This window comes from Remersonia thermophila, chromosome 1, assembly GCF_042764415.1.
Source record: "Remersonia thermophila strain ATCC 22073 chromosome 1, whole genome shotgun sequence".
Lineage (NCBI taxonomy): Eukaryota > Fungi > Ascomycota > Sordariomycetes > Sordariales > Chaetomiaceae > Remersonia > Remersonia thermophila.
Genome location: NC_092217.1, coordinates 3,115,990 through 3,143,971, shown reverse-complemented (window position 1 = coordinate 3,143,971; position 27,982 = coordinate 3,115,990). Strand labels below are relative to the sequence as shown.

At 60.3% G+C, this 27,982-nt stretch overlaps 7 protein-coding genes across 7 annotated transcripts; 4 read left to right on the top strand and 3 right to left on the bottom strand.

Moving 5' to 3' along the window:
• Positions 1–2,905: 2,905 nt before the first annotated feature.
• Positions 2,906–5,578, top strand: VTJ83DRAFT_881 (uncharacterized protein; the record flags this gene model as incomplete). The annotated part of the gene is made up of 3 exons (XM_071014573.1): positions 2,906–3,333; positions 4,444–4,816; positions 4,880–5,578. The coding sequence occupies 3 exons, from the start codon at positions 2,906–2,908 to the stop codon at positions 5,576–5,578; spliced, it is 1,500 nt and encodes a 499-aa protein (XP_070870234.1).
• A 1,186-nt stretch (positions 5,579–6,764) lies between these two features.
• Positions 6,765–8,684, top strand: VTJ83DRAFT_880 (uncharacterized protein; the record flags this gene model as incomplete). Its single annotated transcript, XM_071014572.1, has 1 exon — positions 6,765–8,684. The coding sequence occupies one exon, from the start codon at positions 6,765–6,767 to the stop codon at positions 8,682–8,684; it is 1,920 nt and encodes a 639-aa protein (XP_070870233.1).
• Positions 8,685–10,849: 2,165 nt separating this feature from the next.
• VTJ83DRAFT_879 (uncharacterized protein) lies at positions 10,850–11,716 on the top strand (the record flags this gene model as incomplete). The annotated part of the gene is made up of 1 exon (XM_071014570.1): positions 10,850–11,716. The coding sequence occupies one exon, from the start codon at positions 10,850–10,852 to the stop codon at positions 11,714–11,716; it is 867 nt and encodes a 288-aa protein (XP_070870232.1).
• A 707-nt stretch (positions 11,717–12,423) lies between these two features.
• Positions 12,424–13,527, bottom strand: VTJ83DRAFT_878 (uncharacterized protein; the record flags this gene model as incomplete). Its single annotated transcript, XM_071014569.1, has 1 exon — positions 12,424–13,527. One exon carries the CDS (start codon positions 13,525–13,527, stop codon positions 12,424–12,426), a length of 1,104 nt encoding a protein of 367 aa, XP_070870231.1.
• A 927-nt stretch (positions 13,528–14,454) lies between these two features.
• VTJ83DRAFT_877 (uncharacterized protein) lies at positions 14,455–16,947 on the bottom strand (the record flags this gene model as incomplete). The annotated part of the gene is made up of 1 exon (XM_071014568.1): positions 14,455–16,947. The coding sequence occupies one exon, from the start codon at positions 16,945–16,947 to the stop codon at positions 14,455–14,457; it is 2,493 nt and encodes an 830-aa protein (XP_070870230.1).
• A 1,679-nt stretch (positions 16,948–18,626) lies between these two features.
• VTJ83DRAFT_876 (uncharacterized protein) lies at positions 18,627–21,137 on the bottom strand (the record flags this gene model as incomplete). Its single annotated transcript, XM_071014567.1, has 3 exons — positions 18,627–20,620; positions 20,692–20,962; positions 21,027–21,137. The coding sequence occupies 3 exons, from the start codon at positions 21,135–21,137 to the stop codon at positions 18,627–18,629; spliced, it is 2,376 nt and encodes a 791-aa protein (XP_070870229.1).
• A 3,348-nt stretch (positions 21,138–24,485) lies between these two features.
• Positions 24,486–26,760, top strand: VTJ83DRAFT_875 (uncharacterized protein; the record flags this gene model as incomplete). Its single annotated transcript, XM_071014566.1, has 4 exons — positions 24,486–24,840; positions 24,906–25,356; positions 25,419–25,823; positions 25,887–26,760. The coding sequence occupies 4 exons, from the start codon at positions 24,486–24,488 to the stop codon at positions 26,758–26,760; spliced, it is 2,085 nt and encodes a 694-aa protein (XP_070870228.1).
• Positions 26,761–27,982: the final 1,222 nt, after the last annotated feature.

The window sequence follows — 27,982 nt, the reverse complement described above, 5'->3', positions numbered from 1 at the left end:
GCGTGTCATGGTTCGTGGCGGGACGATGGAGGTGCGAATGGCATCACCGCTCTGAAGGCATGGGCTCTTTTTCTCGCCTGGGATTCTTCTCAGTCCACAAACAGGGTCGGGTCGGGGTTTGGGAAGGGGGTTTAGGGGAATGATATTCTGGGCGTCAGGTGGATGATTATCGACAAACCTTGGAGCATCTCAGACACACGAAACGACGGGTTATTGAACGGGGGAATGAGAGTACGTAACTGCGGCGCTCCGACGGCCTGCAGGATCTGGAGTTCGCTTCTCTGGGCCACGGCCCATGGCACCGGGGATCCGAGAGCGTATCGAAGGGCCTTGAGCCCCAAAATGGTGGTTCGAGCGTCTGTTGGAGAAAGCAAGGGGAGTGTAGGCAAGAAACAATGGCCATAAGGAGGGGCCTGCGGTCAACGCTGTTGAGATCGGAGTGCGGCTGGTTACAAAATCTATGACAACAAAAAGATTCCAAGTTGGTTGAGATGCAATCCCGCACGCTGATCGTATTACCCACTTGAAACCCACGCCTACGGCCCGGCCTGGCCTGGCGCTGGCGCTGCCGTGTTGCTGAGCGTTCTTCCGGTATGTTACGGAATCGTACGGTACAATACACCCTTACAATACGTCGCACATCGACGCCGACGCAAGACAAGGCGAAAAGCATCATTCGGGTTGCATTGCGTGCGGGCATGACTCGGTCCGGTTCCCGGGAGGCCTCCGACCTCCCAACGGGAGATGGCTACTTACATACCTCAGGTACCGACGAATAAGTTGCCTGACAGAGTCAGGTACATACACAGTATTAATGTGGCGGGTGCTCAACCCGCTGTACGGACAGGACGTCCCTACACCCGCCCTCTCACCCCCCCGCCGCGTCGTCTACCCAAATTGTCCCGATGTTAGGTATTCGTAAGGAATGCGAACGTTCCAGCGACAATAGTTTCCATGTGTCACACGGGGACGTCGGGGATTTTTCTATTTGGCCAGCGGGATGTGCATACGGAGTACAGATCACCTCGCCCTCGGCGTGAAGGGTCGCTCTATGAGTTGTCTGTACCTTGGCGGTTGCGGGGGTGCAATTGTGAACCGAAATTCAGAGACAAATGGGAGCTTGGTTCCTGTCACTGGTGGCAATTGCGCGCGCGTCGTCTTCATGCCGCTGCAAGAGAGCGAGCTCGTCCAAAAAAGATAACCAGGTTACACAGCGCAGCCCTAGGACCTTTGGGGAACCCCAGCGAGCCCTCGGGGTTCCCGGAGCTCGTTGGTAGCGGTACAGTACACCACACGCCCGTCTGGTCTGACAGTGCACCTTGTCAGATTCCATGGTTATCAAGCTTTTCATCTCCATCTCCTCCCGGTTCCCCCAATGGCCGCCATCTCCACTCTCAACCGCTGACCGCCATATCCTCCTCCGCCGCCGTTCTTGTCGGGCACGTCCCCCGGCAACGTTCCAGGCCCCAACCTCCGCGTTCCAGATTCTGAATCCAGGAACCACCTCCTCACGAGACCTCTGTGCAGCGCCAGCGCGGGCGGTGTCCGCCGCCGATGCACCCCGCAGCCCAACGCTTGGCTCCCTTCCCTGGGATCGGGCGATGGGACTGCCAAGGCACCATCGGCCGCCCGACAGCTTGGCTTGCGTTTTGAGACGGAGGCCGATGATAGGTAAAGCGAGTGGTTGTGCACCTGGGATTTCATGGATCGGGAGCGAGGGGGGGGGGGGGGGGGGCGGCATAAGCATACGCGTATTCTACACGGGAGTAAAAGGAAAGGAGTTGCCATACGCGCAGGATGGCGGTATCGAGCATGACGGGCTCCTCGGCTGTGAAGTTCTTCCCCCAAGCCGTCTCGTCTCGTCTCGTCGCTGGGCCGGATTTGAACAGCATCAGGCCGGCTCTGACCACTTTTGCTCATCGCCGCCCGGGTTTTCACGTGGTAAAACCCGCCGATCGGCTGAGCATCGTCTGGGCCCAGAGCCGCTGTAAATTGAGCAACCGCACCTGTCCTTCCGGATGTCGTCCGGCGAGGCCCTACAGGGACCGGAGGCAAGGATGCAGCGTTGCAGCCGCTCGAGAAGCGAAAAATACCTGGCGCGCGGAGCTGTCAACGGCCTGAAATTCGCTGCGTAACGGGCATTTTGCGTATCGTCTGGTAACGTTACCTATTTTTCCATGGCGACTGAGGTGGGAGTTTGACCTTGGGTCCCGTCTCGTGTCAGCTGCCAGCCAAGAATTTGGCTTAGTTATTCCTCCCCCAAGCTCCTATCCACTCTGGCTGGCTTGTGCTTCTTGTTGCTTCGCCCAAAGTCTGGGAAATCCCATAATATTGTCCACGACACCCAACTGCGTCGGGTTTTCTGCTGGTTATTTTTTTTGTCATGCTTTGAAGGACCTCAGGTGTGGCCCGGTTCTACCTAACTTTCTTCCAAACACACAGAGCACAGGCTGGGCTTCAGCCTCATCCGTTCAGTCTTCACGGCCCCGCAACGATCGCTCCTTGCGGCGTCCAGCCAGCAGCGTCTTGTGATTCACCTTGTGTTTGTCAAAGCTTCTCTCTTCTGCCTGCTACCTACTTCTTTCTTTCCAACTCCAGCCCGGCATCCTCATCGAATCTGAATCCTGATCCTGATCCTAATCCTGATTCTCACCGCCACGCATTTCCAGCTTTCTATTCAAAGCTGTTAAAATAAAAATAAAAAAAAGAGACAAAAAAGCACACTAGCAGACAACTTTCCGTCTTCGCCTACCCTTCGTCAACACCTCCCCCCCATCGTCTCCCTCGGCCTTCCTGAGAGACACCCACCACCAACCACCAGTTCCTCGGGCCTTTCCGCAAGGCGGTTTGACACCACCAGCTCAGCCTTTTAAAGACTGCGAACTGATCAGCACCCCGGCCTACGATGGCTGAGGTTGTCAACCATGTGGCCCGACTAAATTCATCGCCCGCGCCCGTCCGGAGCCCCGACCCGGATCGCGTGTCGCCGGGAACCCAGGCAACTTCCAACCGGGACAACGGCTACTTCGCAGCCCACTCGGGCGCCAACAGCACCTCGAAATCGAACGGATTGTCTATCCGGTTCCTGCCCACGTCGTCCAACGCGCCCAGCACGACGACGCTGGCATCCGGGTCGGACGAGTACCAGGCGGACAGCTCGCGACAGTCTTCAATCAACGACATAACCCGTCCCCCGCTCACTCATGCGAGCGCCTCGACCGCATCGAGCACATCGGTCACCTTCCGCCCACCCCGCAACCCTTCGCTCCCTCAGGGCATCCCGCGCAAGACCGATAATCGCCGCCTGCGCCAATCGTCGCCCTCACCTGTGAGGTGAGTCAGCATCTGTTTCTTTTGTTCTGTCTGTCCGCTTCTGCCCTTGCCCTGCCTGCTCTCTCTCTGCCTTTGCTCCTGCGGCCTCCTTCCCCTCCTGTCCACCGGTGTGGCGGCAAAGCCAGCTGCGCGCCAGCCGCAATGCAAAGCGCATGCGCTATGACGCAGGCCCAGTGGCGCTACGTCGAGAAGCCAAGCTGTCTGTCTCACATGCCCCCGCCGTGCCGATGCGAGGAAAGCGGCCCTCTGACTTGGCGTGCTCGGCACATTGTTCCATCAGCGTACATACATACACCAGCCAGCGTGGCAAGCGCCACGCTTCGATGGGAGGCCCAAGGTGAATGGTCATGCCGCAGGGCGCTCGTGGTGGTCAGAAGACGACGGCCCGTGTCGGCTGTTGTATCCTTGGCTCACCTGCGACGACAAGGATGGCTGGTCACACAGCCCTTGCTGGAAGGTTGGCAAGGTGCGCAATGGCCTGGATCAGGTACGACGGCGCCCCCCCGCCGCCATCGCTCAGCTCCATCTTCAGCACGCGGCGTTGTGGCGGGAAAAAAAAAAAATGGACGGAAGCGGAAAATGAAACGCCGCATCCACGGCTTGGGTTGGCTCGGCGGTTGAAGAAAGACGTTATCGGGCGGGCACGGGTGGTCCCGATCTTTCACCTCTTCGGCCAGTGCCGAAGTCAACCGGCCTTGAACAGGGCTACCCCGCAACCCCACCAGACCGCTAGGTCGGATGTTGCGATGGCATGCTCGCTCGATTCCCGCTAGTCAGGCGTTGAAGGCCCAGAGCATCAGCTGCCACTGGAGCGCATCAGTGGCTGAGCCGGGAAACGATTCTGCCATCCATGGCCCAATCTCCACACTTGTCGAGTCACGTCCCCCCCCCCCCCCCCGCGTCATCTTCAGTTTCTATCTTTGTCCCTCTGAGCGACATTTGAATCCTGGATGGATCGGCGCAGAATTCGCAGCCTTTGCGCTCGAGCAGACCTTAAAAATTTCCCGCCTATGCCACCAGGCGCCATTTCCCCTGGAGCACCAGCTCGTCGGTTTTACCAGCTCTTTGCATCATGGCCACGCTAACGGCAAACCCGGTTCCGGCGACCAGGTTTGAGCACCATGTCGGCTTCGACAACGTGCCCATCGGCGAGGCCACCAAGAACAATCCCTCGTCCTTCACCCTCCAGGCGAGGCATCAGGGCTACCACCCCACGCGGCGCTCCCGCACCTTTATGATCGGCGTCGACGACCACAACTACTCGCAGTACGCGCTCGTGTGGCTGCTGACCAATATGGTGGACGACGGCGACGAGGTGGTCTGCGTGCGCGTCGTGGAGAGCCCGGTCCGGCCCGACAGGAATTACCAGGAGGACGCGAGGCAGCTCTTGGAGACCATCATGTCCAAGAACGAGCTCAACAAGGCCATCAGCATCGTGCTCGAGTACTCGGTTGGGAAGCTCCACGATACGTTTCAGCAATTGGTAGGCTTGCGCAGGTTTCCGAGCCGGGTCGAGAGGGGGTCCGTTTGCTAACCAGGATGGCAGATCGCGATCTACAACCCCTCGATGCTGGTTGTCGGCACGAAGGGCCGGTCGCTGGGAGGATTCCAAGGGCTGATGAACGCGAGGAACTCCTTCTCCAAGTACTGCTTGCAGTACAGCCCCGTGCCGGTGGTGGTCGTTCGGCCCGACGACAAGCGGCAGAAGAAGAAGGACAAGCGGTCGCAGGATCCGAGCCGGCAAAGCTACGCACAGATGCTCGCGTACAACGCGGGCAAGCACGAGGTCGACAGCGACCTCAGCGACGTCTACGAGTTTGAAAAGGGCATTTCGGCGGACGAGGAGGCCCACCGAGTGGCCGCCGCCATCGGGCTGCCGGCGCGATTCGACCCCACCATCAAGCCGTACAAACCGCGGGAGCCGCGCCGCCGGCGGCAGTCGCCGTCCGCGGCCGCCTCGGGCAGGACGACGTCGCTGTCCCCGCCGCCTTCGTCGCTCCCGGCAGAAAGCGGCGACGAGGAGAACGACGACGGGGACGACGACGACGACGACGACGAGTTCGAGGCGGAAATCGTGTCCTCGGGCGCAGGGGACAAGACGAAGGCCGAGCTGGAGTGGGAGCAGAAGGAGCGGCTTCACGCCATGGAGATGGGCGAGGCGGCCGCGCTGCTCAAATCGAGCAAGTCGGTCCATGAGTACGAGGAGGATGACGACGATGATTCGCAGGGCAAGGGAAGCCAATAATCCATTGGGGACGGGGGGTGGTGTAGGAAGAGGAGGAGGAGGAGGAGGAGGAGGGACGACTTGACCTTTGGAGTTTTCTGTCTCGTTTGGTTCTGCAGGTTGATGATGATGATGGGTTTTCTTTTGCGCAAATCTCTTCGTTTTCCAAGGGCCAAGGAATGGCGGCGTTGCAGGCGCATCAAGGGGTCGGTTGGGGGGGAAAGCCCGGATCGGATCAGGCTGGTGCGGCAAAATTCGGGCCGCGTACACTTACTTTGGGATCGCAAGATGGAATTGATGTGTGGCATTTCCAAGGCGCCCTGCACACAAAGCTGGTTTTTTTTTTCTCTTTGTTGTTTTTCGAGACAGAAGACAAAGATAGCAAGAAAGCGTACTTGAATGTTTGCGTGTGCTAATGTGATGTATTGTATGAGCTACTATGGAGTAATTACAACAACTACCTCCCAAGGTGCAGGCACCTGACTTGAGTCTATTTTTGATGGCAACGAGCCGATGAAAAAAAAAAAAAAGGAAAAAAAAAAAAAAAAAAAAACAAGACACGCGTGGTGGAATTCTGAATCGCAACGTTATGGGATGAGGGGACCGGATGAGCTGTGACACAAAAAGAGTCTCCATCATGCGCTTCAGGCTGTGTCTCGTTCCTGCATCGGGTGACGCAACCGTGGGGCTGAAGGTGGTGCGATTGTCTTGGAACACGGCGCCGCAAAACAAGACGTCGTTGGGTGGAACCCCGGTCTCAGCCTGCGGAGGAGTGGGGACCATACACAGTACGGCGCAATCTGGACCCGGGGATCCCAGTTCGTCCTTGCGGATGCCTTCATTCAGCTTGCTCTTGTCATTGTTCTCGTCATTGTTCTTTTTTTCAACCACCATCACGCACGGCGCACACAAAGATCCCCTCCTCCATAGGAATCATCCCCCCCTGTCCTCTTCGGGAGAAGATACGCAGGTTGCAATCCAAGAACCCGATCCGATCCCTCGAGCTGACCCGCCATGTCTACGTCCTCACACAGCATCACTGGGGATTGAGCCGTCCGCGCCAGTCAGTGTCTGCACTGCGTATACCTTCGCCTGGCTAGCTACCTAGCTAGCTGGCGAGCTGTTTCTGCTCTCTCAAAGTCCGAAACGCTGTCGTTGTCGCCGTCGTCCCAAGTCTTTACACACGCACACATACTCTTCTCCAGCCATGGCCTACCCGGACCCGACCGCCGAGGACGACCTGGCTGACGCCTGCGGTCCCGACGCCTGCGGGCCCCCCACTACTACCACCGCCGCCGCCGCCGCTGCCTCCTTCCTTTCCACGGCTCTCGCTCTCGCCCCCGTCCTCGTGGCCTTCCTCCTCGCCTCTTCCCTCGCCCTCTCCCACCTCCACCCGCGCCTGGCGAACTGGCAGCAACAGCAACAGCAACCATCTCTCGACGACGGCCAGGACCACATCCTCCCCGCCTCGGCGCCCGCCTCGCTGCGCCAGGCCCACGCGGAGCAGGCGGCCCGCTCGCCGCGCCGGCGCGCCGCCGCCGCGGCGTTCGCGACGACTCTGGGCCTGGCGGGCGTGCTCGCGCAGCTGCTGCTCGCCGAGATCCTGGACGTGGGCGACGAGCGGAAGGCGACCCTGAGGAAGCTGGGACACGGCGGGAGCAGCGATCAAGGCGGGTTGGGGTTGGGGTCGGCGCTGCTGGCGCTGGCGAGGCTGGTCCTTCCCGGCGCCAGGGCGCGCGCGACGGCGCTGAGGGTCGGGGTCCCCGCGCTCGTGGCGATGCTGGTGGTCGTGGTGCCGCTGTTGGAGGCGGTCGGGATGTTGGCGGGGAGGGGTTGGCGGTTCGGAAGGGATGCGAGGGGCCGGGTGGCTTCGAGGGCGGCGTGGGTCGTGCTGGCGGGGGTGTTTGGGGCGTGGCTGGTGGGGTTTTGGGCGGTGGGGAGGGTGTTGGCGGTGACCATGGGGACGGGGACGGGGATGGCCGGGGGCGAAGGGAGGGTCGGGGGGGAGGTGGTGGATCTGGCGAGCCGGGCGTCCTCCTCGGGGGGCGGGAACGGTGGCGGCGGCTGGCTGCTACGAGGGTGCCTGGAGAGGATCGGCGTCATCGGGATATGGCTGATGGCGCTGCTGTCCGGGTTTGCGAGCGTGTCGAGCCCGTGGCACACGTTTGTCGACGATCGGATGTACCGCCGGCGGCCCATCACGGACGCCGACATCGCTCGCAAGCAGGCGGGTTTGGACGCGACGGTCGAGCTGCTGCTGTCCAAGCGGCACCGGCTGCGAGCCCTGCAGCGCAAGGCCGAGCTGGCTGGCGCGGGCGGCCCCAACGGCGGGGCCGCCGGCGCGACGGGGATGGTGGGCAAGGTCCTCGGCTCGCTCAGGAACCTCGCCGGCGGCGACGCGGCCGAGATACGCACGCTGCAAATGGAGATCGCGGGCCTCGAGACCATGGAGTCCAACCTGGCCTCGTCCGTGTCGAACCTCCGCACCCGCAAGGCCGCCCACGCGCGCGACGGCACGACGCTCGGGCTCCTCCTCTCCATCCCCCGCCACGCCTTCGCCACGTACTGCCTGTACCGCATCCTGGCGACCCTCTTCACGACGCTGCGGCGCGCCTACTACCCCTGGGCGGCCTTCTCGTCGTCGGACCCCATCAACCGCTTCCTCGCCCTCATCGCCCGGCACTGGGACCCGGCGCTCGACGTGGCCGCCTGGGCGCGGCAGATCTCGTTCCTGCTGTCGGGCGCCATCCTCGCCGCCAGCGCGTCGTCGGCGGCGCGCACGGCGCGCCTGTTTGCCCGCTGGGCGCCGCCGTTCCTCTTTGTGCGCCAGGCCGCCCAGGCCAACCTGCCGCTGCTGGTGGCGCAGGTCGCGGCGACGTACGTCATCAGCGCGGCGCTGATGCTGCGCGGCAGCCTCCCCAAGGACGTGGGGCGGTCGGTGGCGGACGCGCTCGAGGGCGCGCTGGACCCCGTGTTTGCGGACCGCTGGTTCGAGAGCTGGTTCCTGGTGGCCGTGGCGGGCACGGCGTTGGGGATATGGGTGGGGAGGAAGGTGGGCGCTGGTGCGGGAGGCGATGATGACTGGGACGACTTTGGAGGGGAGGAGATGGGACAAAAGAGGTCTTGATTCCCTTGAGGCACCAGGTGTGTAGTAGGTATCTTGCGTCGAGTTTGCATATGCTCAGGTTGTATGGGTTGAAGTACCGCTGTTGTAATGCATGCCTGTATATACACACTTTTTTTCTTTTGTTTTTCTCATCGTTTCCCGCTACCGAGCCAGAGAGACAGATAGCGCCTGGCTATGTTGGTGAGGTGTTGTTGCTGGCAATATGGACCAACCTGAAGCCGAAAGATACCCCTCACTACTGCTCTGAGGTGGACGGACATTCAATCTACCCAAGTGTACACTTCGTACTCTGTCCCCCATCCCCCCTCTTCTCTACACGAACATCCGATAGACTGCTCCCCTTCTTTTCCTTTTTTTTTTTTCTTTTTTTCCTTCTTTTTTTTTATTTTATATATTTTGTTTGCACTCTTCTTGTCCTCTATCCGTTACCTCGGTACAAGCATTCTACATCCAGGTTCCATGGCAGGGATGGCTGGCTGTTCACGTCAACGCGAGGTATTATCGCACAGTACGTACCTTACCCTACGGAAAGCGATGGTGTCTTGGTTGTCCCAACCCTGTGGTGGCCTCTGTTCCCGGAGCTCCCCCCCTGGCGTGGTTTTCCATTGGGGTGGGAGCGCCCAGCCAATCACAGCGCTCCCAGGGGCCAACTTGGGGCATCTCTCAAACGTGGGCGCCGTTTCGTTTCAAGCCTTCTGCAACCTCCTGGCCAATCAAACTCGGGCTTCCTCCCTCCCGCCGACGAACGACGAAAGGGAAAAAAAAAAAAAAAGGGCCTCGCGACGCCCGCACGCTGTCTTCTCGCTCCGCTCCTGGCTGGCCGGCATGGATTGAAACAGGGAGCATGCAAGGGGGACACGTGCGTGGTGCGTGGTGTGATGGAAGTTGACCTTGAGCGTAGGGCCCTCGACATCCCAGCACCCCAGTCCCCGGGTTGTCGTTGTTGTTTGGTTGGGGGTGGGGGGGGGGGTTGGGTGAGAATCTCGAGGGTGAGGGGATCGACAGAGATGGCTGGCCCCAGATGCTCAAGCGCACACGACAAGTGTTGCAGCTAACACTAGGCACCTAGCCAGGGTGGCCAAGGGTCAAAGCCACGCCATTCATTTTTCTTCCTTTTTCCCCAGAGACGCTTCTGGTGGTTGCGGGGGTGGACACAGCGGATGGCGCCATGTCCTTTCTTTGTCTGTAGCAGGACGTCTTGATCTTCGCAAGTTCCTCCGTTTCCCGCCTTCTTGTCATCCATCACCCCAAGGCATGACCTGACCATCCTCGGGCAACTCGCTCAGCCTTCGGGTTCCCAACGTCTTCTCTTCGTCATTTTTTTTTTTCTTTTTTTTGACTTCATTTTTCTCCCCGAAGCTGCGCTTCGTTGGATTCGCTTTTGTCTTCTTTTTTTCCTGCTGTTTGTCAGCGCACCTGGCCGCTTTTGCTTCGTTCGACTCATGCAAAGCGGCAAACACGTCGCACCCGAACCGAACCTTCATCACCCCATCGCCGCAGTCAAAGAGTGTCGGAGGTCCTTTCTGCCTACGGCCGGTTGCCTCGCTGCTCTTGCGCAACAAGGCACTCATCGTATAGGATCGGCTGTCTTATAATCCATCCTCGGCCTCGTTGTTAGCGTTCCCTCGCCATCTTGGGCTGGTGCAGGTTCTGCGTCCCGAGGACCATAAGACATTCACCACCATCCGGATTATTCACCTACCCGCACCCGACCCGCGCCGGTACCATCCATCCATCCATCGCATTGACCGCCAAGTGAGGCTCGCGTGGCAGCGTTGCGGCGGGCGCGGCATCCGATCGATCGATTCCCCCGAGACAAATCGTGTTTCGAGTCGTTGTACCGCGAGGAAATCACACCCCCATTTGCCGCCTCGTGCAAAGGGCACACTAGCGCCACCACGTTGCACGCTTCTGGAGGACTACGAGGACGGCAGCTCGGCAACAGAACGACAACAACAGAGAGAGAGAGGGAGAGAGAGAGTGTGTGTGTGCCAGCCTGCTCGTTGCTGTGTTGCAAAGAAGAGAGGGGATCATTCGTGGGAAGGGTCGAAAACGTCCATTTCCATCTACCAGCCCTCCTCTCACCTCTTTTCTTTTTTTTTTTTTTTTTTTTTTTTTTTTTTTTTTTGGAGTGAACTACACCGACCTCGTGTAGGCGCCCTGCCATGTCCAACCGCAACGCGCGACGACCATCCTCACGATGGACATGGTGGCAGGTCCTCACCTCCGCCACGGCCGCCTCGGCCATCTCCTTCTCCAACATCCAACCCCTCATGGACGGCGCCTCGGTCTCGCTGGGATGCACCCTCGCCTACAGCACCGACCTTCAGGGCTGCCGCATCAGCGACTTCCAACAGCGCGTCTGCCCCGCGGTGTGCGTGCGCAGTCTAACAAGAGCCGTGAACGCTGTGCAGGCGGCCTGCGTCGATGCCAACGTCCCGCGAACCTCCCTGCTCGGCCAGGTGCTCGCCGGAAGGGTGGTGGCGCTGCTCTGTCCAGGCACCGCTTCTACCACCGTGACCCCCACCACTAGCCGAACAACCTTGACAGAGCAACCCACCGGGGGCACATCCACCCGCGCTGTCTTTCCTATTACCAGCACGTTGCGCAACACGGGCGGCCCGCTCACGTTTACCACATTCCGGTCAGCAACGACGACGACGACGACGACGCCGACGTCATCATCATCGCCAGAAGAGACTGGGGTCAACGATGGCGACGGCGACGACGACGATGATGATGATAATGCCTCTACGAGCACCCGCACCTCCTCCGTCACCACCGACCGCGGCATCCAGACCACCCTGTCGGAAACGCCGACAACCGTGACGTCGACCGATCCGGTCGTGATACCGCCGACGGAAAGACCGATCCCTGACGCCAACGATGACGACGACGACTCGGGGAACTCTTCCGGCGGCGGCAGCCCGTTTGACTTTGTGAGCACGAGCGATGCGCAGAGGTTACCCAGGGCCCACCGGACAGCCGCATGGACGGCGGCGTTGGGGCTGGGGTGGTTGCTGCTGCTGTAGGAGGACAAACGGGTGTGAGATTGATGAAGCAAGCCCAATCCACCTCTGGCGAGACGTGAAGCAGTCCCGTAGAGCCGGGGGAATGAGCTTGGTTGATTTGGTTTGGTTGGCATCAGCCTGGCAAGGTGTTTCGGGGCATCGGGAATTCGCTTCTTCCCTTGTTTTGGATTCAGATTACGTTGGTAATGTTTTTTTTTTCCTTTCTTTTTTGATGATACCATGCTATTTTGAAGTTGGGAGGTTTGAATGAACACTGGGATGTTCAGACATCAGAATGAGATGTCATTTGAGAAATGATGATTCATTCATTGCATGATGAGCCAAGCAAAGAACACCGGAACCACGGGGTGACTAGGTACCTAGGTATCAACTGGTGAACGCAATGAAAATGCCATATCATGTCGGGAGATTCAAAAAGGAAAAAAAAAAAAGCCAGCAACATCATGCGAAAAAAGAGCCCCCGTTCCCTAAGAATGCAACATAGGAGAGAAGCCCGCCGCCGCCGCCGCCGCCGCCGCCACGAAACAGCATCAACCTGCTGTCTTGTTCAACGCTTCCGGCCGTCCAGCCTCGAACCTGTCGACCCAAGCCCCTTTCCAAACGAGAGCTCCTCTTGAATCCCACCCCTCGATTACTGCATCTTCTACAGCTAACCCCCCCTTCTTTGACTCGGACCACCTTCCCCCCCACCTCCAGTTTTCCTCCGCTCAGGCCGTCGAGGCCCACAGGTCGCGCAGCTGAATGATGCCCGGCACGCTCGCCAGCAGGCCGACGGTGGCCTCGCCAAACAGGGCCTTCTCACTGCCCCAGTGGATGGTGAGGGGCGCCCAGGCGAGCTGGCGCAGCGTCTTCTTGGTCCACTCGGCGCGCGCCTCGGCGGTGCCGACGGCCTTGGGGTCGCCGCCCAGGCGCTCGGCGGCGTACCGGCCGAGCTCGATGCCGATGTAGGTGGCCCACAGCCGGGAGCTCCACCGGTACGCGAGCCCCTGCTGCTGCGGGGTCCAGCCGAGGACGCCGCGCGACGAGAGGTAGGCGCCGTTCTCGAGCCCCTGGAAGACGACGCACAGGACCAGGCGGGCCCACTCGACCAGGAGCTCCAGCTTGCCGGGGCGGGGGGGAGCGGCGGCGGCGGCGGCCGTCTTCTCGCCGTCCTTGGCCGGGGAGGCAAAGGCGGCCTTGGTGTTCTTGACGACCCCCTTGGCCCAAAAGTACATGGGCAGCAGGGCCCACAGGCGGAGGATGGTGCGGGCCTCGCTGAGCAGGCTCGACAGCGCGGCGAGCCGCTTCGAGAGCACGAGCGCGCGCGCGGCGGCGGCGGGGACGGCGGCCTTGCCGCCCTCGGCGGCGCTCGCCGTCGCGGAGCTAAACACGACCGTCGTGCCCCGCGGCAGCGCCGCGACCAGGGCGATCCACTCGCGCGCCGACCGGCGCAGCGCCGACTGCGACAGCCGCTCGAGCCACGCGCCGGCGAACTTGGACGTGTAGCACAGGAAGAGGAGGACCGTGTCGATGCCGGCCGGCGTGGAGAGGCACTTGTTGAGGCGGGTGAGGAAGGCGTCGAGGTTGGAGGGGGAGGAGGCGGCGGCGGAGAAGAGGGCCGAGATGGTCGGGAGGCGGCGGGCGGCGGGGGTTGGCGCCGGGACCGGGGCGGCAGGAGCGGCGGCAGCGGCGGCCGCGGTAGTGGTGGCGGCGGTGGTGGTTTCGGGGGTCGGCTCGGGAGCCGGAGAGGCCGTGGAAGGGGTCTCGGGGACGGGCTCGGCGTCGAGAAGGGTGATGGGGTCAACCCCGGAAGAGGAGGAAGAGTCGGCCATTGCGGTGGTGGGTGGTGAAGTGGTGTTCGTTGTCGTGGTTCGAGGGATGGGCGACGACCGGTAAGCCTCTCGTCGTTGCGATGGAGAGAAAAAAAAGGCGCGGGTTGGTGAGAGGCTGTCCAAGAGAGGCCTGAGAGATTTGGTGGCTCGGGGAAGTGGAGGATGAGGTCTTGGGATCCCGATCTTCCAACGCGACCCAGCTCCGTCCGGTTGAGCGTTTCGGCTAGTTACCTAACAACACACTCGTCAAGCAAGGAGAGAAGTTGAGAGAGATGTTTCTGATGTTGAACAGGAACAATCAAGACAACCAAACAGCTCAAGAAAAAAAAAAAAGGGAGACCTGAACCACGACGGCGCATGAATCAGGAACTGGCGGTTCCTAAGACGATGGGTTCCCCGGCGTCTGATGTTGGAGAAAGCTGGAGAGCCCACCCCACCAGCCGACCGGACTGACCCTGAAGGGGAAAAGCAAAAAGGACCCGAGCAGGTGTTCCGCGAGCACGCCAAGCCGCTTCGGCTCCGCTCAGCCTCGGTCCGCGGCGCGACAGGGGGCGGCAAGTCAAGGGGCCCCGCACTCCCGGATGTTGACCTCCGGCTGTGTGGCATTTACTATAGCACGCAGCACCCGGGCACGCTAACAAGTTTGAGACAGACAACACGTTTGTTGCCTCAGGTAGGCAGTGTAGATAGGCAGCATAGAAATGTAAAGTTGTGTACTATCCATTGATCTACGGGGGTATCACTAGCTGGTAGGTAGGTGCGGTCGCAAGGAAGGGGTGGGAAAGCGTCTTCTAGGGGTAAAAAAAAAACAGTAAAAAAATAAAGAGACGACCAAACAGTAAACCAACCCAGCGCAAATCATCCAAGACACCGAAGAAAAAAAAAAAACAGACAACTCCCCTCCCAATGACACCAAGTCCTTCTCTCTTACCGCCTTTCCGTCCTTCCCGGCGGCGGGGGCGGCGATCCGGGGGAAATTCTCGTCCCCTCTCCTCCTCCCCCCCCTCCTCCTCCTCGGGACGCGCCGGCGCTCTCCCACACGCTCTGGCTCACCCTTGCCGGGATCTTCCTCCCGCGCAGCCGCTGATCAATGAGCCACATGCCCACGACAAACTCGTCTCTCGCCAGCGCGCCGCGCCCGTCCCTGTCCACCAGGTCCCAGACCTCGGCCAGCTCGTCCGCAGGCAGCCGGCTGCGGCGCCAGATGTCGCGCACCACCACGTTGACCACCAGCTCGGCTTCGGGCGCGGGAGGGAGGGCGCGGCTGGCTTCAATTTGGTCGCTCCACCAGCTACCGTCATCGTTGTCGTTGTCGCTGTCGTCGTTGACATCGCCGTGGTTGACGCCGCCGTGTCCGTTCCGGCCCTCCGGTGGCTGGTACGGCAGCCCCCACCCGGGCCGCAAAAACAGCCCGCGGTTGCTGGCCCAGACGGCCTCGTACCGGCGGCGTTCGCGGGGGGTGATCTCGTCGCGCCAGCGCCGGCGTGAGCCCTCGTGATGTGCGTGCTTGCGGTTGCCGCGGAACATCTTGTCGCGCCGGCGCTGCTGATGCTGCTGTCGCCGGCGTCGTTCCTCTTCGTCGTCCGACAGGGACCCGCCGTCGCGCAGCGTTTGGAGCATGCCCGCCTTGCCGCCCGTGAGCTGCGACCGGATGCTGTCGCCTGTGCGCTGCGGTTGGATGGGGCTGGAGGTGCCCGGTTTGCGACCCGTTCGGCGCGGCGGCGGGACGGGGGGGCGCTGGATTTGGGTGTTGGGGCTCAGACGTGCCGCGGCGAGGTTGCTCGCCACCATGGCATTGGTAAGTGAGTCGAGAGTCAAGGTCGGCGTCGATGCTTGTGGGGATGGAAATCGTTGGACGTCGGGCGTCGGGGTGGAGCGGATCAACGGTTCCTGCGTAAGCAGTCGAGGACGGTTGGGAGTTTTGAACTCCTCTCGAACCGGCGACACGGGTCGCGTTGGGACGGACGACGCCGAGACAAACGTGTCGTTGGAGGAAGTTGAGCCTTGTGACAACCGACGTGCTCCAGGCGTTGGGGCATGGCTGTTCTCGGATCCGTGGCTTTCGTCTTTGAGTTGAGATGATGGCGCAGGCGTGCCGGGGCTCGACGTTGGGAGCCGCGATTTGGGAGCCGCCGGCCGTGGCTTGCCAAGGGCACCAGGAGAAGAAGCAGGCGTATCTGGCACGGGCTGAGGAAGCGAAGACGGCGCGAGAGCGTGTGCTTCAAGCCGCGGCTGCTCACCCCGCCCGTCGCTCCTGGGCTCGTCATTCTTCTTCATGGGCTCCTCTAGTTGAGAGGATGCAAGGGTCTCGTCCTCCTTGGGCCCGGTGTTGTTGCTGTTATTGATGTTGCTCAACGGCACGTGTTTCGGTTTCGGCTTGGGTCTCGGCTTTGGTCTTACTGGCGATCCGTCTCCCCGCTGTGCTCCTTCCGCTACATCACCGCGACCGTTAGGCCGACGTGGCGATGCTATCTTCTTGACAGGGTCTACGTCCTGCTTGTCCTGTCTGCTTTCAAACAGAGAGACAAGCGACGTGGTGGGCGGGATGGACGACGTATCCAGGCCGTCGGCGCCAGCACCAGCAGGTCCCGGTCCCGGACCCGGCCTCTCGATCGAGGGGCTTCCCAGGAGGTTCACCCGGCTTGCCGAGGTCACGCTTTGCCCTCTCGCTCTGGCTGGTTTGACACCGTCAAGGTCGAGGTAGGGCAGCGGCCCGCGGGTGGGCGACGCCGAGCGGCTGGCAGCCAGGGTCGCCGCGATTAGGGACGGGGAGGACGAAGCGGCCGGCTGCCCCCCCGGGCTTCTGCCGGGCGTCCCGACCGAGGGCAGGAACAGCGTGTTGCTGCCGTCATCGCCCCGGAGGGGCGTGCCGGCGGCAAACCCCGAGTCCGTCGGCCCGCTTCTGCTTTGTCCCGTAGCATGCCTGCTCACGCTGCCCGCCCGCCCGACATCCCCGGCGGCCTTGACCGAAGCCAACGATGCCGCTGCCTGCGTGGCGGCCAACAAGGCGCCGTTTCCGTCGTTCCTCGTACCGGCGGCACGCGTGACTGCCGCACCCCCCGTATTCCTGTCGTAGGTCTGTGCAGCGCTAGCGACGTTGTTGCGTTGCTTCGGCATCGCTGGCGGCTCAGGCCGTTGTTGGTCTCTGGCGGGGCGGGACGGGCTGCGGACGACCCCATCGGGGGTAGCCGTTACGGCGGCGGCCTTCTGCTTGCTGAAAGCAAGGGTTGCCCCTTGAAGAGCATGGGAGACGGCCGGAGCGGACGCATGCGACTGGGTAGGGGGCCGGCCATGGGGTAACGGGAGGGAGGCGGTTGAAGAAGCGGCGGAGGGAGTGGGATAGGCAACGCTGCTTGAGCTTGGACTCGAATTGCGGCCGTATACTGGATTCGATCGGGTCGGCGGTGGTGGAGGCTGCATAGATGGAGGGAGGTCTGGTCGATGAGAGGGGGATGGCAAGGGGCCAGTCTCGTCTGTTTTTCTCTCGGTGGGAAGCTGGAGGGAAAGGGAGGTTGATGTCAGAAAGTATGAAGAGGTACAATGTACACCGCAGATTGGCGATCCCTTGTGCGTAACTCCGCTGCGATGCAAGGCGAGGGAAGGGCAAGGCAAAGAGAAGTTGTGACGGTAAATGCGTAATTGGATTACGTCGGCATCATGACTTCATGAGGGCTTTGAGGAGGAGTTTGACTTCAGCTTGTGTTTTTTTTTTTTTTTCCAGGCATAGGAAGTCACGGAGCTGATGGAGGGAACCCATTCGCTTCATCGCGTCGCCGATGACCCGCGAGGCTGAGGGACAGGAAACAGGGGGGGGAGGGGTCCAATGAACTGTCAAACAGGGGCCACGGTTGTACTTTAGGTCCATCAGGTACCTGATCTTACCTTCGGTAGGTACGGCAAGGCAGGGACGGAGTAGTGCAGCAGGCTGCAAACCCCACTCTGCACTCGCTCTTACTCCAGTCTGCACTCAAGTCATCTTGCCCGCAGCAGGTCGGCCCTGGGCCATCAAGATTCCCCTCGTCACTTCACAACACCACCTCGCCTAGGTCTAGGTACCTCAGGGCTGATCGCAGTCCCTCGCTCGGGTACCTATCGCATTACCTATCGCACTGCCTATCTCGCTAGTTATGCAGGGGACAACATGCTCGGAGCACAGGGATTCTACAATGCACGATGCATGATGCACACTTGAGAATTGAGAACTGACTGTATATAACTGTTTTTAATGATGAGCACACACAAAGAAGGAATTCGTCACAAGATCATCTTCTGCCAGCACGCTTGGCAGTTCCACGCTAAGGCTCTCCGCCGAATGCGTCAGAGAAAAGAAGGAGGACTTGCCCACGAGCCGAGTTTCATACACACAAGAAGGAGAAAAAAAGAGTCCGAAATCAAGCACACCCGCCGTCAACGCCTCCATCCCTTGGTTCCTGTCATCGCCCAAAGGAAAAGAAAGAGCAAGAGGCTTTCCCTCCTCTCCGTCCTCGGGGATCTTGCAAAGTACCGAATCCCTCCGGTTCCATCCAAAACCCGGTCCGCACAGAGAAATGTCCCTTGACCACCCTCTCGCTGATCCATCGCTCTCTCTCGCTCTTGACAAAGACAACGTTTCTTTTCGACAGAGGCTGTATGATCGGCCAGCGCCAGCCGTGCAGGAAAAGAACAGGAAAAAAGACACAGAAACCTCCATTAAAGACAGGCAAGGCCATCCACAACACCCAAGACAGGAAGAAAAGAGGGAAAAAAAGAGAAAAGAAAAGAAGAAGAAGAATGAGGATATCATCATCATCACCGGATAGAAGAAACCCAGGATCGCGACTCAACCCAACGCCTCGCCATGACCCTCCTCTTACCCCCGCACAGCCCCCCTAAAGCGGCCAAACTCCGAACAACACGGAACGCAAGCGCAGTCTATAACTCCGTCCATCCCGGAAGCCACTAGACATACCTACATCGTTCGTCGTCGTCGTTGTCGTCGTAGTCGGGGTCATTGCTGTTGTTGTTGTTGTTGTTGTTGTCGTCGTCGTTGTTGTTGTTATCGTCGTCGAGCCGTACCCGTTCGTAACGCCGATCGCTGATCGCTGATCGCATCACCCCCATCAGTAACAGTCCACTTCCTCCTCCTGCTCAACCCAATCCCCTCCCGAGGGCATCCTCCCGCTCCCATGCACCTGCGGCGACGGCCGGATCCTCTTGACCTGCAGAGACTGGGACCTCCCCAGCCCTGCCGGGTCCTCCGGGGTCACCGCCCGGTGCAGCGGTTGCTGCCGGTTCGTCTGCTGGCTCGCCCTCGCGGCCCGCATCCTCGCAAAGTAGTCGTCCGTCAGGTCCTCTTCGGGCTCCTCCGAGTTGTCGTCGTACGTCTCCCAGTTCTCCGACGAGGACGCGCCCGTGACCACGGTCGACGTGTCCGAGATCTGGCGGATCGGCAGCTTGGCCGAGTGCGATGACGTGTAGGTGCTGGCCGACGAAGGCTGCGACGACGAGGACGAGTAGTTGGAAGGCGTGGAGCGGTCGCTGCTCTTGGAGGAGGAATAGTATTCGCGAGACGACGGGCGCGAGGTGTGTTCGGCGTACGTGTGGCGGTCGTCGTAGACGTCTTCGGGCTCGACCTGGCGAACGATGCTGGCGGCAAACACCGAGCGGTGGTGCTGGGTGTGGGTGGGCGTCTCGAGCTCGGGGGGTGGCAGGAGGTCGCGCATCTTGGGCGGCGGCGCGCGCAAGACGGGGTTGTTACCCGGACGAGCGATGGCGCCCTCGGCCCGCGATTGTGGGCGCTCCGGCAGGTTGCCGCCATGCTTGAGGTTGGAAAGGGGCACTCGCGCGGGGAGGCGGGTCGGGCTGGTCTTGCCGCTGACCACCAGTCCGCCGCCGCGCAGGCTGCCGTGGATCGACTGCATCGGCTTCACCGAGGCGCCGCCGTTGGTGGGGGTCTTGGTCTGGTTCCTGGGCGGGCCCTTGATGCTGCCGACGCTGCGGGCGCGGTTCAGGCCAGCGGCATTGTTATTGTTGTTGTTGTTGTTTCCGGACGGGGTCGGAGTGGGAGCCGGGCCGGGCGTCTTGGACCGCGCCCCCGCCGTCGGCTTGGGTTCCTCGGCCTCGAGGCAGTCGAGGTAGCGCTCGCCATGCACCAGGAACGGCCGGCCGTATTCGTCCTCCCACTGGTCGAGGGCCTTGCGCAGCTCGGCCGCCACCTTGGGAAGCTCCTTGGCGATGCGCTTCCGCATCTTCTCCTCGCGCAGGAGCTTGCCGGGATCCCGCTTTTCGCCCTTCTGGCCCCGTCCCAGGAGCCGGGATGCGTCCTGGCTGGCCGCGGCGAGCTCGTCCCGCTCGGCCACCAGCGTCTTGTGCCTGTCGACCAGGGCCAGCATCGGGGCGCGTTGCTCCTTGAGCAGCTCCAGCCGAGCAATCTCGCGCTCGTGGGCCTCCAAGAGCGCATCGCTGTAAACGTCCGAGAAGGCCGGCGTGAACTCGAGCATCTCGTCCTCGGAGAGGTACAGGGCGTCCCACAGCTCCTGAAGCTTGCAGCGGGCGTCCTCGACAAAAATGTGCAGGTTCTGGCGCTTGAGCTCGTTGAGGCGGCCCAGCTCGTCCTCGAACTCGTTGATCTGCCGGATGCCGCAGCCGCGGTTGCTGTTGAGGAAGGCCTTGCGCTCGCCTTCGTCAACGCCCAGCTTCTCCCAGAGCGCCTCGACCGCGGCACGCAGATCCCGCAGCCGCTTCTCCCGGTTCTTCTTCTCCTCGAGCAGCCTGTCGCGCTTGGCGCGCAGCCGCGTAATGTCCTGCTCGTGCAGGCCGAGCTGTTCGGGCGCGTCGCGGTAGTACTTGACGATGGCGGCGTCGGTCTGCGCCTGCGGCGTCCCGAGCTCCGCCCACAGCTGAATAATGTTCTCGGCCACGGCCTGGACGGCCGCCACGCGGCGCGTGTACTCTTCGTACACGCGCGTAAACTCGGCATCCAGCTGGTCGACGTAGGCCGGCGAAAGGTCGAAGCTCGGTGGTACGGAATCGTTCTCGCCTGTCGGAGGCAGGGCAATCTGGACGAAGGTGGGTTCGAGATGGAGCGAGTAGGATTCGAGTGCCTGCGCCAGTTCTGGGGAACTTTGTCAGCCTTTGCATCTTGTCTTGTCGTGCAGCGCGCACACGGCGAGGGGCGGCGCATACTCTTGACTTGCTCGTACCGTTCCCGGTGGAGGCGGCTGACTTGGATGTGCTTTTCCTTGATGGTTTGCAAGCACCGTGTCAGAGGATAGCTGATTTTCAGATCTCCCCCGTCGTCGCTCTGGTAAGAGCGCCGGAGTTGGGTGTCGTCGAGCGACGCCTCCATCTGGCGGATCTGGGTGATCATCCTCTTGGCCTCTTCAATCATGGCCTTTTTCTCGTCCGCCACGAGGCGGACCTGGCTCTGCAAGGCATCGGAAAGGGCCTCGAAGAGCTATGGCCCGGCTGTTAGCGCATGGCAGGACATGGCCGGCGACGGGAGGAGGGCTGTCGCCTACCTGCTCTTCACGGGCGTCGCGCTCATGGCTGGGAACACCAATCTCGTCGAACAACCCGTGCAGCTGGTCAATTATTGCATTGACCTGCTGCGCCAGGTAACTCGTATCCATGGTGAGACAACCGTCGTCGAAAGGAAATCCGGCTTTCTTTTTCGTTTTACAGTACAATGGAATAGGGGAAAAAAAGCTGCGAGTGCAAGGGCCAGCGCCGAGAGGGACCCTTGATGTTGCGGTGCTGAGTTGTCAGTCAAGCCGAGGATGGGTTGCGGTGGGGTGGATCATAGGAGCGTAATGACGTGCAGCGCTCGGCAGCTCTGGTTTGTTGTTGTCGCTCCTCGCCAATGGAAAACGCCGGGGGGTCAGCGCATTTCCGAGAGACAAAACTCGGCGCCTCGTCAAAAATACCAAACCACCAAATGGTCACAAAAACTCGAGCGAACGTTCTGCGCGAAAGCAGGCCAGCTCACAGCGAGACATAAAAAATTTTTGACTTGTAGGGGTGGGTGAGATGACGACGGGGAATGATGGTGTGGAAGGATGGTCTCGCCTTTGTGTATCCCAAGAAACAATCAGGCATGCCCAAAAGTCAACAACCCAGTTCAGCATCCAGGTTGGTTTCCAGGGCAACAGACGCTGTCTCGGGCAGCCAGGCTGACGATTAGCGGGGCTTTCAGGGGCCCCACCTCCCGCGATCCGTCCGATCCCAGCGTCCCAGCGTCCCACCCCCGCACCTCGTCTGGGGATGACTTGCAGCAAAATGCATCCCCCCTCCCCCCTTTGGCTTCCATTATTATAGTGTTCATCTTTTTGGTGGTGGCCTGGTCGGATTCCACAAAGCACATGGCAAGTGTACATCAGCTTTGGAGTAGCTGGGGAAAAATGGCACGCTACCGGTACGATTCCCTCAGGTACTCAACCATTTTACACAGTAGAGCGAGATGATGATGCCCAGGCTGGTGTCCATCTCTCCCTCTCGGTCTGTATTTGACCGAGCCGCTCGGCAGGCTGCAGATGCGACTCAGGATTCCACCATGCTCCTCGCTCATCCTCAGCCCTGCTGAGCTCATTGGTCCGCCTCTCATGCAGCAAGGCGCAAGACCGCAGGGCCCGGGCTCCTTCAGCGGACGACAAGAAGAACAACAACAGAACCAACACAAGCTCCCTAGGCAACGCGGGCACGGGAAGCTGGTTGTGGAGCAGGGATGCCTTGGAGTTCCGAGCCTGCATCGCTTCTTCCCGGATGGTTCTCCTTGCAGAGCCCTGCACGCGTGGTACGGTGTACGTAGCATCTTCTCGAAGACGACGCCCGACCTGCCTCTTTGCTACCCAGCGCCGCCGGCTTCCGGAGGGGCCGTGTTCCGGACGGTTATGCCGTTCTGGGGGGATGTTGCACTGGCTAGAATGGGCTCGAGAGATCGCCCGGCATGATCATGGCCATCCTCGGCGAGGAGGGGCTTCGAGATGGAAAGACGTCAAACGAACCACACCATTTGCTCCAAGAGGGGTCTCGGTGACCCGTTGGAGTTGTTGCTGCTATGGCTACACCGTACCATTATCCTCGAGGTGTTGGATTGAACACTGCCTAAATGTTGTTTTGACACACTTGTTTGGGAGGGGAGCCGACCAAGTCGACCTTGGTTTGGGGTCGTGTGAACGGCATCTACGATGTACATACACACTCCCGCACAGACATGATGGCCTAGGGGTACACAAAAGAAGCGAGAAAATCTGCCGTCAGAGATAAACAACGCACCGTTCTTCCCAACCTACATACTAACATTGGACTTTTGTCACCGCGAAGGTTGTTTTTTTTATCCTTTCCTCCCTCGGCCGCAGTGTAGGCAGGAAAGATCCCATTCTCACAACACTACCCCGAGTGTTTCAAAAGGCCGGGTTGCGCCCAACAACGGCTATTGCCACGTTGGCGTTTCAAAAGGGGCAAAGAAATATCCCGCCCTCCATATCTACGTTGAAGCACAATCGACCAGCTTCAACGAATCTCCTGGATGATCGACAACGGCTGCCGGCCCCGCAACACAGCAGCTCTTGATGCTAGTTTACGTAAGGTAGTCTGGGTCGTCTGTGCGCCTCCTGCTTTCTCACCCGCTCGTTGGGATGGCAGAGGAACGGCCGGATCGATGCATGTTTGTGTCTCTTGATGCGAGACCTTTGGGGGCTTCGACGCTGGAACCCCATATAGAACTGCCCTCCTCGGCATGCTTCAATCCTTGAGGAACAAGATCAGAACATGATATGGAGCAAGGCTTTCCTCGTAGCCCCTTGGTTTTGCAACCCGCTCACCTTCCTTGATTGCCGTGTGGTTGTGGTGGACCAGCTGCCCGGAATTCACCCCGACAACAAGCCTACTTTGGCCGCCTGCTTGGTAGAAGGACCTTGGCCGGTTCAACCGAGTGCACGTCCGTTCCAACGTCGTACTACCTTAGATCCGGCACTTGCAGCAGTTCTATTCTGCCATCCGGCCTGCCTAGGTTCCCCAGATTCCTCCCCTTGTTCCATGGTGCGTAGATCTCCCCCTCCGCCTCTCCCCCTACTCTCCGCATGAGAACCAGCCCTTGTCCAAGATTGGTATGGCCGACGGGTCTCTGGGAGCCACGTTTGATCACCCACATCCTCCAGCGCCCTCGGTCATCGTCCGATGCTGTGAGGTCCCATGCCGGTGATCTGGAATGCCGCTAGAACATCGGAACCATGTTCTCTGCCTCGATCCATCCGTTCAGCAGGAACCGGTCCTACGTCCCTGTAGGGTTGTCCGGACGTCGATGATAGCAGCCGGAGACTTGCCAAGGTCTAAGCATCCGTCGCGCTGGCGTGGTTGGCTGGGGAGTGTGGAATCCAACAGAAGACCTGGCCTTTGGACGTCGGCACCGGCGTTCGGCTTGTAGAAGGCAACAGAGTAGGGAATGAGAAACCAACCGTACAACCTCAGGAGGGGTCCAAGGCCTCTAATGAGACTTTTGAACTGCATCCCTTCCTTCCTCTCTCCGCCGTCTTTCCCCGTCGATGCATCACTTTGTGTTGCTGGCTAGAGAGCTCGAAACCCGCGGCTATAACTGAGAGTTACCCCCGTGCAATGCCGGTCGACGTCCCGGTCGTCGCCCACGCTCTCCCAGGGTTACCCGGGTCAACTCCTGGAGGCATCTTGACACAGCATTGATTTACCCGGCCGGCCTTCTTGCGTGCGAGCCGTCTCCTGGATGTCAACGATTCGAGATGATGGAAAGAGATCGACATGCAACATCCGGCCCGCATCCTGCGATTTCAGCATCCCGTCAGCGTCGAGATGGAAGAGGTGCTGTCCGGCGATACCTTGGCCCGGAGCCACCTCACGATGCTGGCTTGTGACCGCGGCAACATGCCGTCCCCGTCTCAGATCTCGAGTCGGCCGTCCCCTATATCTGATCTCGTCGCGCAAACGTTCACGTTGTTGATCGAGTCTCAATGTTGTTGATTGCGAATCTCGCTCCTGTCCTCCGGCCGCGGTCTCTGCCGCCGCTTATCGGGGATTCCCACGCAACTATACCACAACATACGCTCGTTTGTCATGACAAGCGTGGTCGCAGCCTCAGCGTCATGGGCGCCTCTTCTTCTCTGTTAGACCTCCTGGCTTCCCCGGCAGGGTCCGGGCTCCAGGCGTTTGCCCTCTTTGTCAACTTCTTCTTCCCAGCCCTCGCTCTAATCGTCGTCTCGATACGCGTGGCCCGCAGGGTGTCGGCTGACCAGTTCGCCGTGGACGACTGGCTTGTCTGCATCGCCATGTTGATGTCTGCGGCCGAGACTGTCGTGAGCTTCTTCTGTAAGTCTCACCTATGAGGCACAGGCAGCCTAAAGGGGGCATCGGGGTCTAACAGAGGCACGCAGTCATCAAGACCAATTTCATCGGCATCCCTCCAGAGCGGGTGCCGCCGCACGACCCGACACCGGGCCTCGTATGGTCCTACGCCGTCCAGATCCTGTACAACCCCATCCTGGCTCTGGTCAAGTCGTCGGTGCTCATCTTCCTGGGCCGCCTGTTCGATCAGAAGAACTGGATCCGCCGGCTCCTGCTGTGGTTGAACGTTGTCAACATCTCTCAGATGGCGGCTGTTTTCTTCGCAATCCTCTTTCAGTGCACGCCGGTGGCCTTCAATTGGGACCTCAGCATCCCGGGCGGCCGCTGCGTTGACCGCCGTGCCCTCTACATCTTGACGGCTGCCTTCAATATCGTCATGGACATTCTGATCCTTGGGATACCTCTATGGATCTTTTCAAAACTCCGCATCCCGGCGCGTACGAAAATTGCGCTGCTGGTTATATTTACTCTTGGGTTCCTGTATGCCTGTTGTTCTTTCCACCTCCCCGTTTTCCTACCATGTTACTCATCGGGTCTTACAGGGTGACAATTACTTCCATCATTCGTCTTGTGCTCCTCGTTCGGGGGCTTTTCATGGTTCCCATTTTCCCCCACTCGGACCCCGGCAACGTTGGTTTCGTGACGTCTGCCATTGAGACCAACCTGGCCTTGATCACCGCCTCGGCGCCTGCCCTGCGTCCCATCTTCCGCTCGCGGGACCGCGGCGGCTGGTTCGCGCGCACGGTCGTGGCCACTATTGCCACAAACACCACGCGCGGCAGTCCAGACAACTATACCATTGCTACTGCTCAAAACGATCCTTTCGATCTGGAGCTTGAAAAGGGGCTGAGCGGCCAACGGCCCTTTGGTTGGAGATCCGACAAGGAAACGTGGGGCATCACCAAGGCGTCCACCTCCTCTTCCAGCACGTGGCCCCGCGCCACTAAGTACGGCCGGGGAGGCAGCCGAGGTGGTCGCACGGGAAGCAGCTCGCGTCGTCGGCGCAACAGCAGCACGAGCAGCAGCTCGTCGTCTCGGCCGCTGTCGAGGTCGCGGTCGCAGTCTCGCACACGCCTGACGCGGCGCGGCACTGCCGGATCCAGCAGCAGCAAGATTAAGCCGACCATCAAGCTGATCCGGAACGTCGAGCCGGAGGTAACGGTGGTTGTGCCGCAGCTGCAGCCTCCCGGCGCCAGCGTAAACGCCAGCAACCCAGGCATGCGAGTGAGCGACATCCAGCGCGAGATCGACGGCATCGTCAAGGACATTGCCGCCGCGGGGAAGGGGACGTATACCGGAATCAAGGGATCGACCATGTCGTCGTCCACACCCACGACGGCGGCCAACATGGCGCCACGCTTGCCAACGATACCCGCGAAGCAAGCCCCGCAACCCGGCCTCAGCACGACCACGACGAGGCCGACAACGCCCAAGACTCCCAAGACGCCCAAGACGCCGCGCACGCCGCAGCCGCGACCAAGCATCGAGACGGTCACGGTGGGCGTGACGCAGGTGACGCCGCTGCCTCCACGGCCGAGCACGAGCGCCAGCACCAGGAGCGCCGCCAACATGACCATCAACACCAGCCCCAACAGAACGGCAAACGCCGCCCTGGCAGATCCCGGCAGCGCAACAAGAACGACGACAGCGGCAGCGGTTCCGCCCGAGAGGTACTACAGCATGAGCATCTACGACCCGCCGACGGCAAGGGGCGCCTTCATCCCGACCCACCCGGTCCCTACCGTCCCCAATGAGGATGAAGACGACTGGTTCGAGGCGGACGATCGTGTTTCGCGGTATCTGGACCGGCGGTTCGGGGTTGTGACGCCACGGGGCACGACGCCTACCGCAAGGGGGTGGGAAGGGAGCGGGAGACCTTTCTGATCGCTTGCCTGAGAGGACCACGCATTTTCTTTTTATTATTTCTTCTCTTGGAGAGATTATTTAGGTCAAGTATGTTTCTTTTTACCGTTTCTTTCTTTTCCCTGCACAAATGTGTGGGTTTGGGACGAGGGATAGGGGGGGGGGTGGGCGGTGTTTTTGTGGTTTGTTTTGTTTTGTTTTCATGGGGGCTAGCGGCCGGTTCGGCTCAACGGCGGGGAGGGATATGGTAAACATCACCACTGGCTGGGCCGTGGTGTCTCGGGTCTGTTCTTGAGGCATAGACGTTGTGATGAACGGTATGTGGCTTATGTTGTCTACGTGTACGATGTACGATATACCTCGCAATAGGTAGTTGCGTGTCTCTCTGAATAGAAGCGTCGCCTTTCTCTCGGGCGGCTAGCCCGTCTTCACATGCTCCAAGTCACGCCCCCTTGGCCAACGCGATGTTACTACGCATACCCATACGGCAAGAGTTTAGAATCCTTCTGCACAAGGCACAAGCAGCATGTGAAGAGCCATACTAAGCACTATCCCCGTGCTTCTCCCCCTCTGCCTCCGTGCTTCTAGAAGGACGCGATTTGGAATCGGGCAGCGACGAAGCCCTTCAAGCGAACGACGATGAAACGCTTGCCCGGCGCATCCGCGCGGGGAGGCCAGGCCCGGCCCGATGATCATCAGATAGGGAGAACGGTAGGGTTCTTCGATGTGCGGGAGGATCTGGTTGAAACGAGCTGCCCCCGCCCCCCCCCCCTCTCCTCCCGGCTACCGACGGTCTAGGTTATCTCGATCTCTCTTTCACGACACGTTTGTCATGGTCCCTACCGAGCAGCTCAGGATGCACATGCATGCAAGCATAGGGAGCTTCTGTCTTTGGGGTGGTTGATGGGGCGATTGTGATGTTTGTTGTCGTCTCGGGGCGGAGACCCCGAAATTGCAGCCGGTCTCTCCTACAGCGTCGTCCGCAAAGGTGTAAGGTGTCCATTTTACTACTACACTAGGCGCTGTGGAGCAACGGCCGAATGGAGACAGACATGACGGCCGTTGCAAGTCCTCCTGCCCCAACTTGTGGTGTGCCAAGAGGGGTCAGGAGTAACTCCAGGTATCGACTGGGAGGGGCTCCCGAGGAAGGAAGGTAGGCGTGCTGCTACATATCATACTGAGGAGGAAAGTCACTTCAAGTTTATGCAATCTCCACCTACTATGTATGTACATAGTCGGTGAG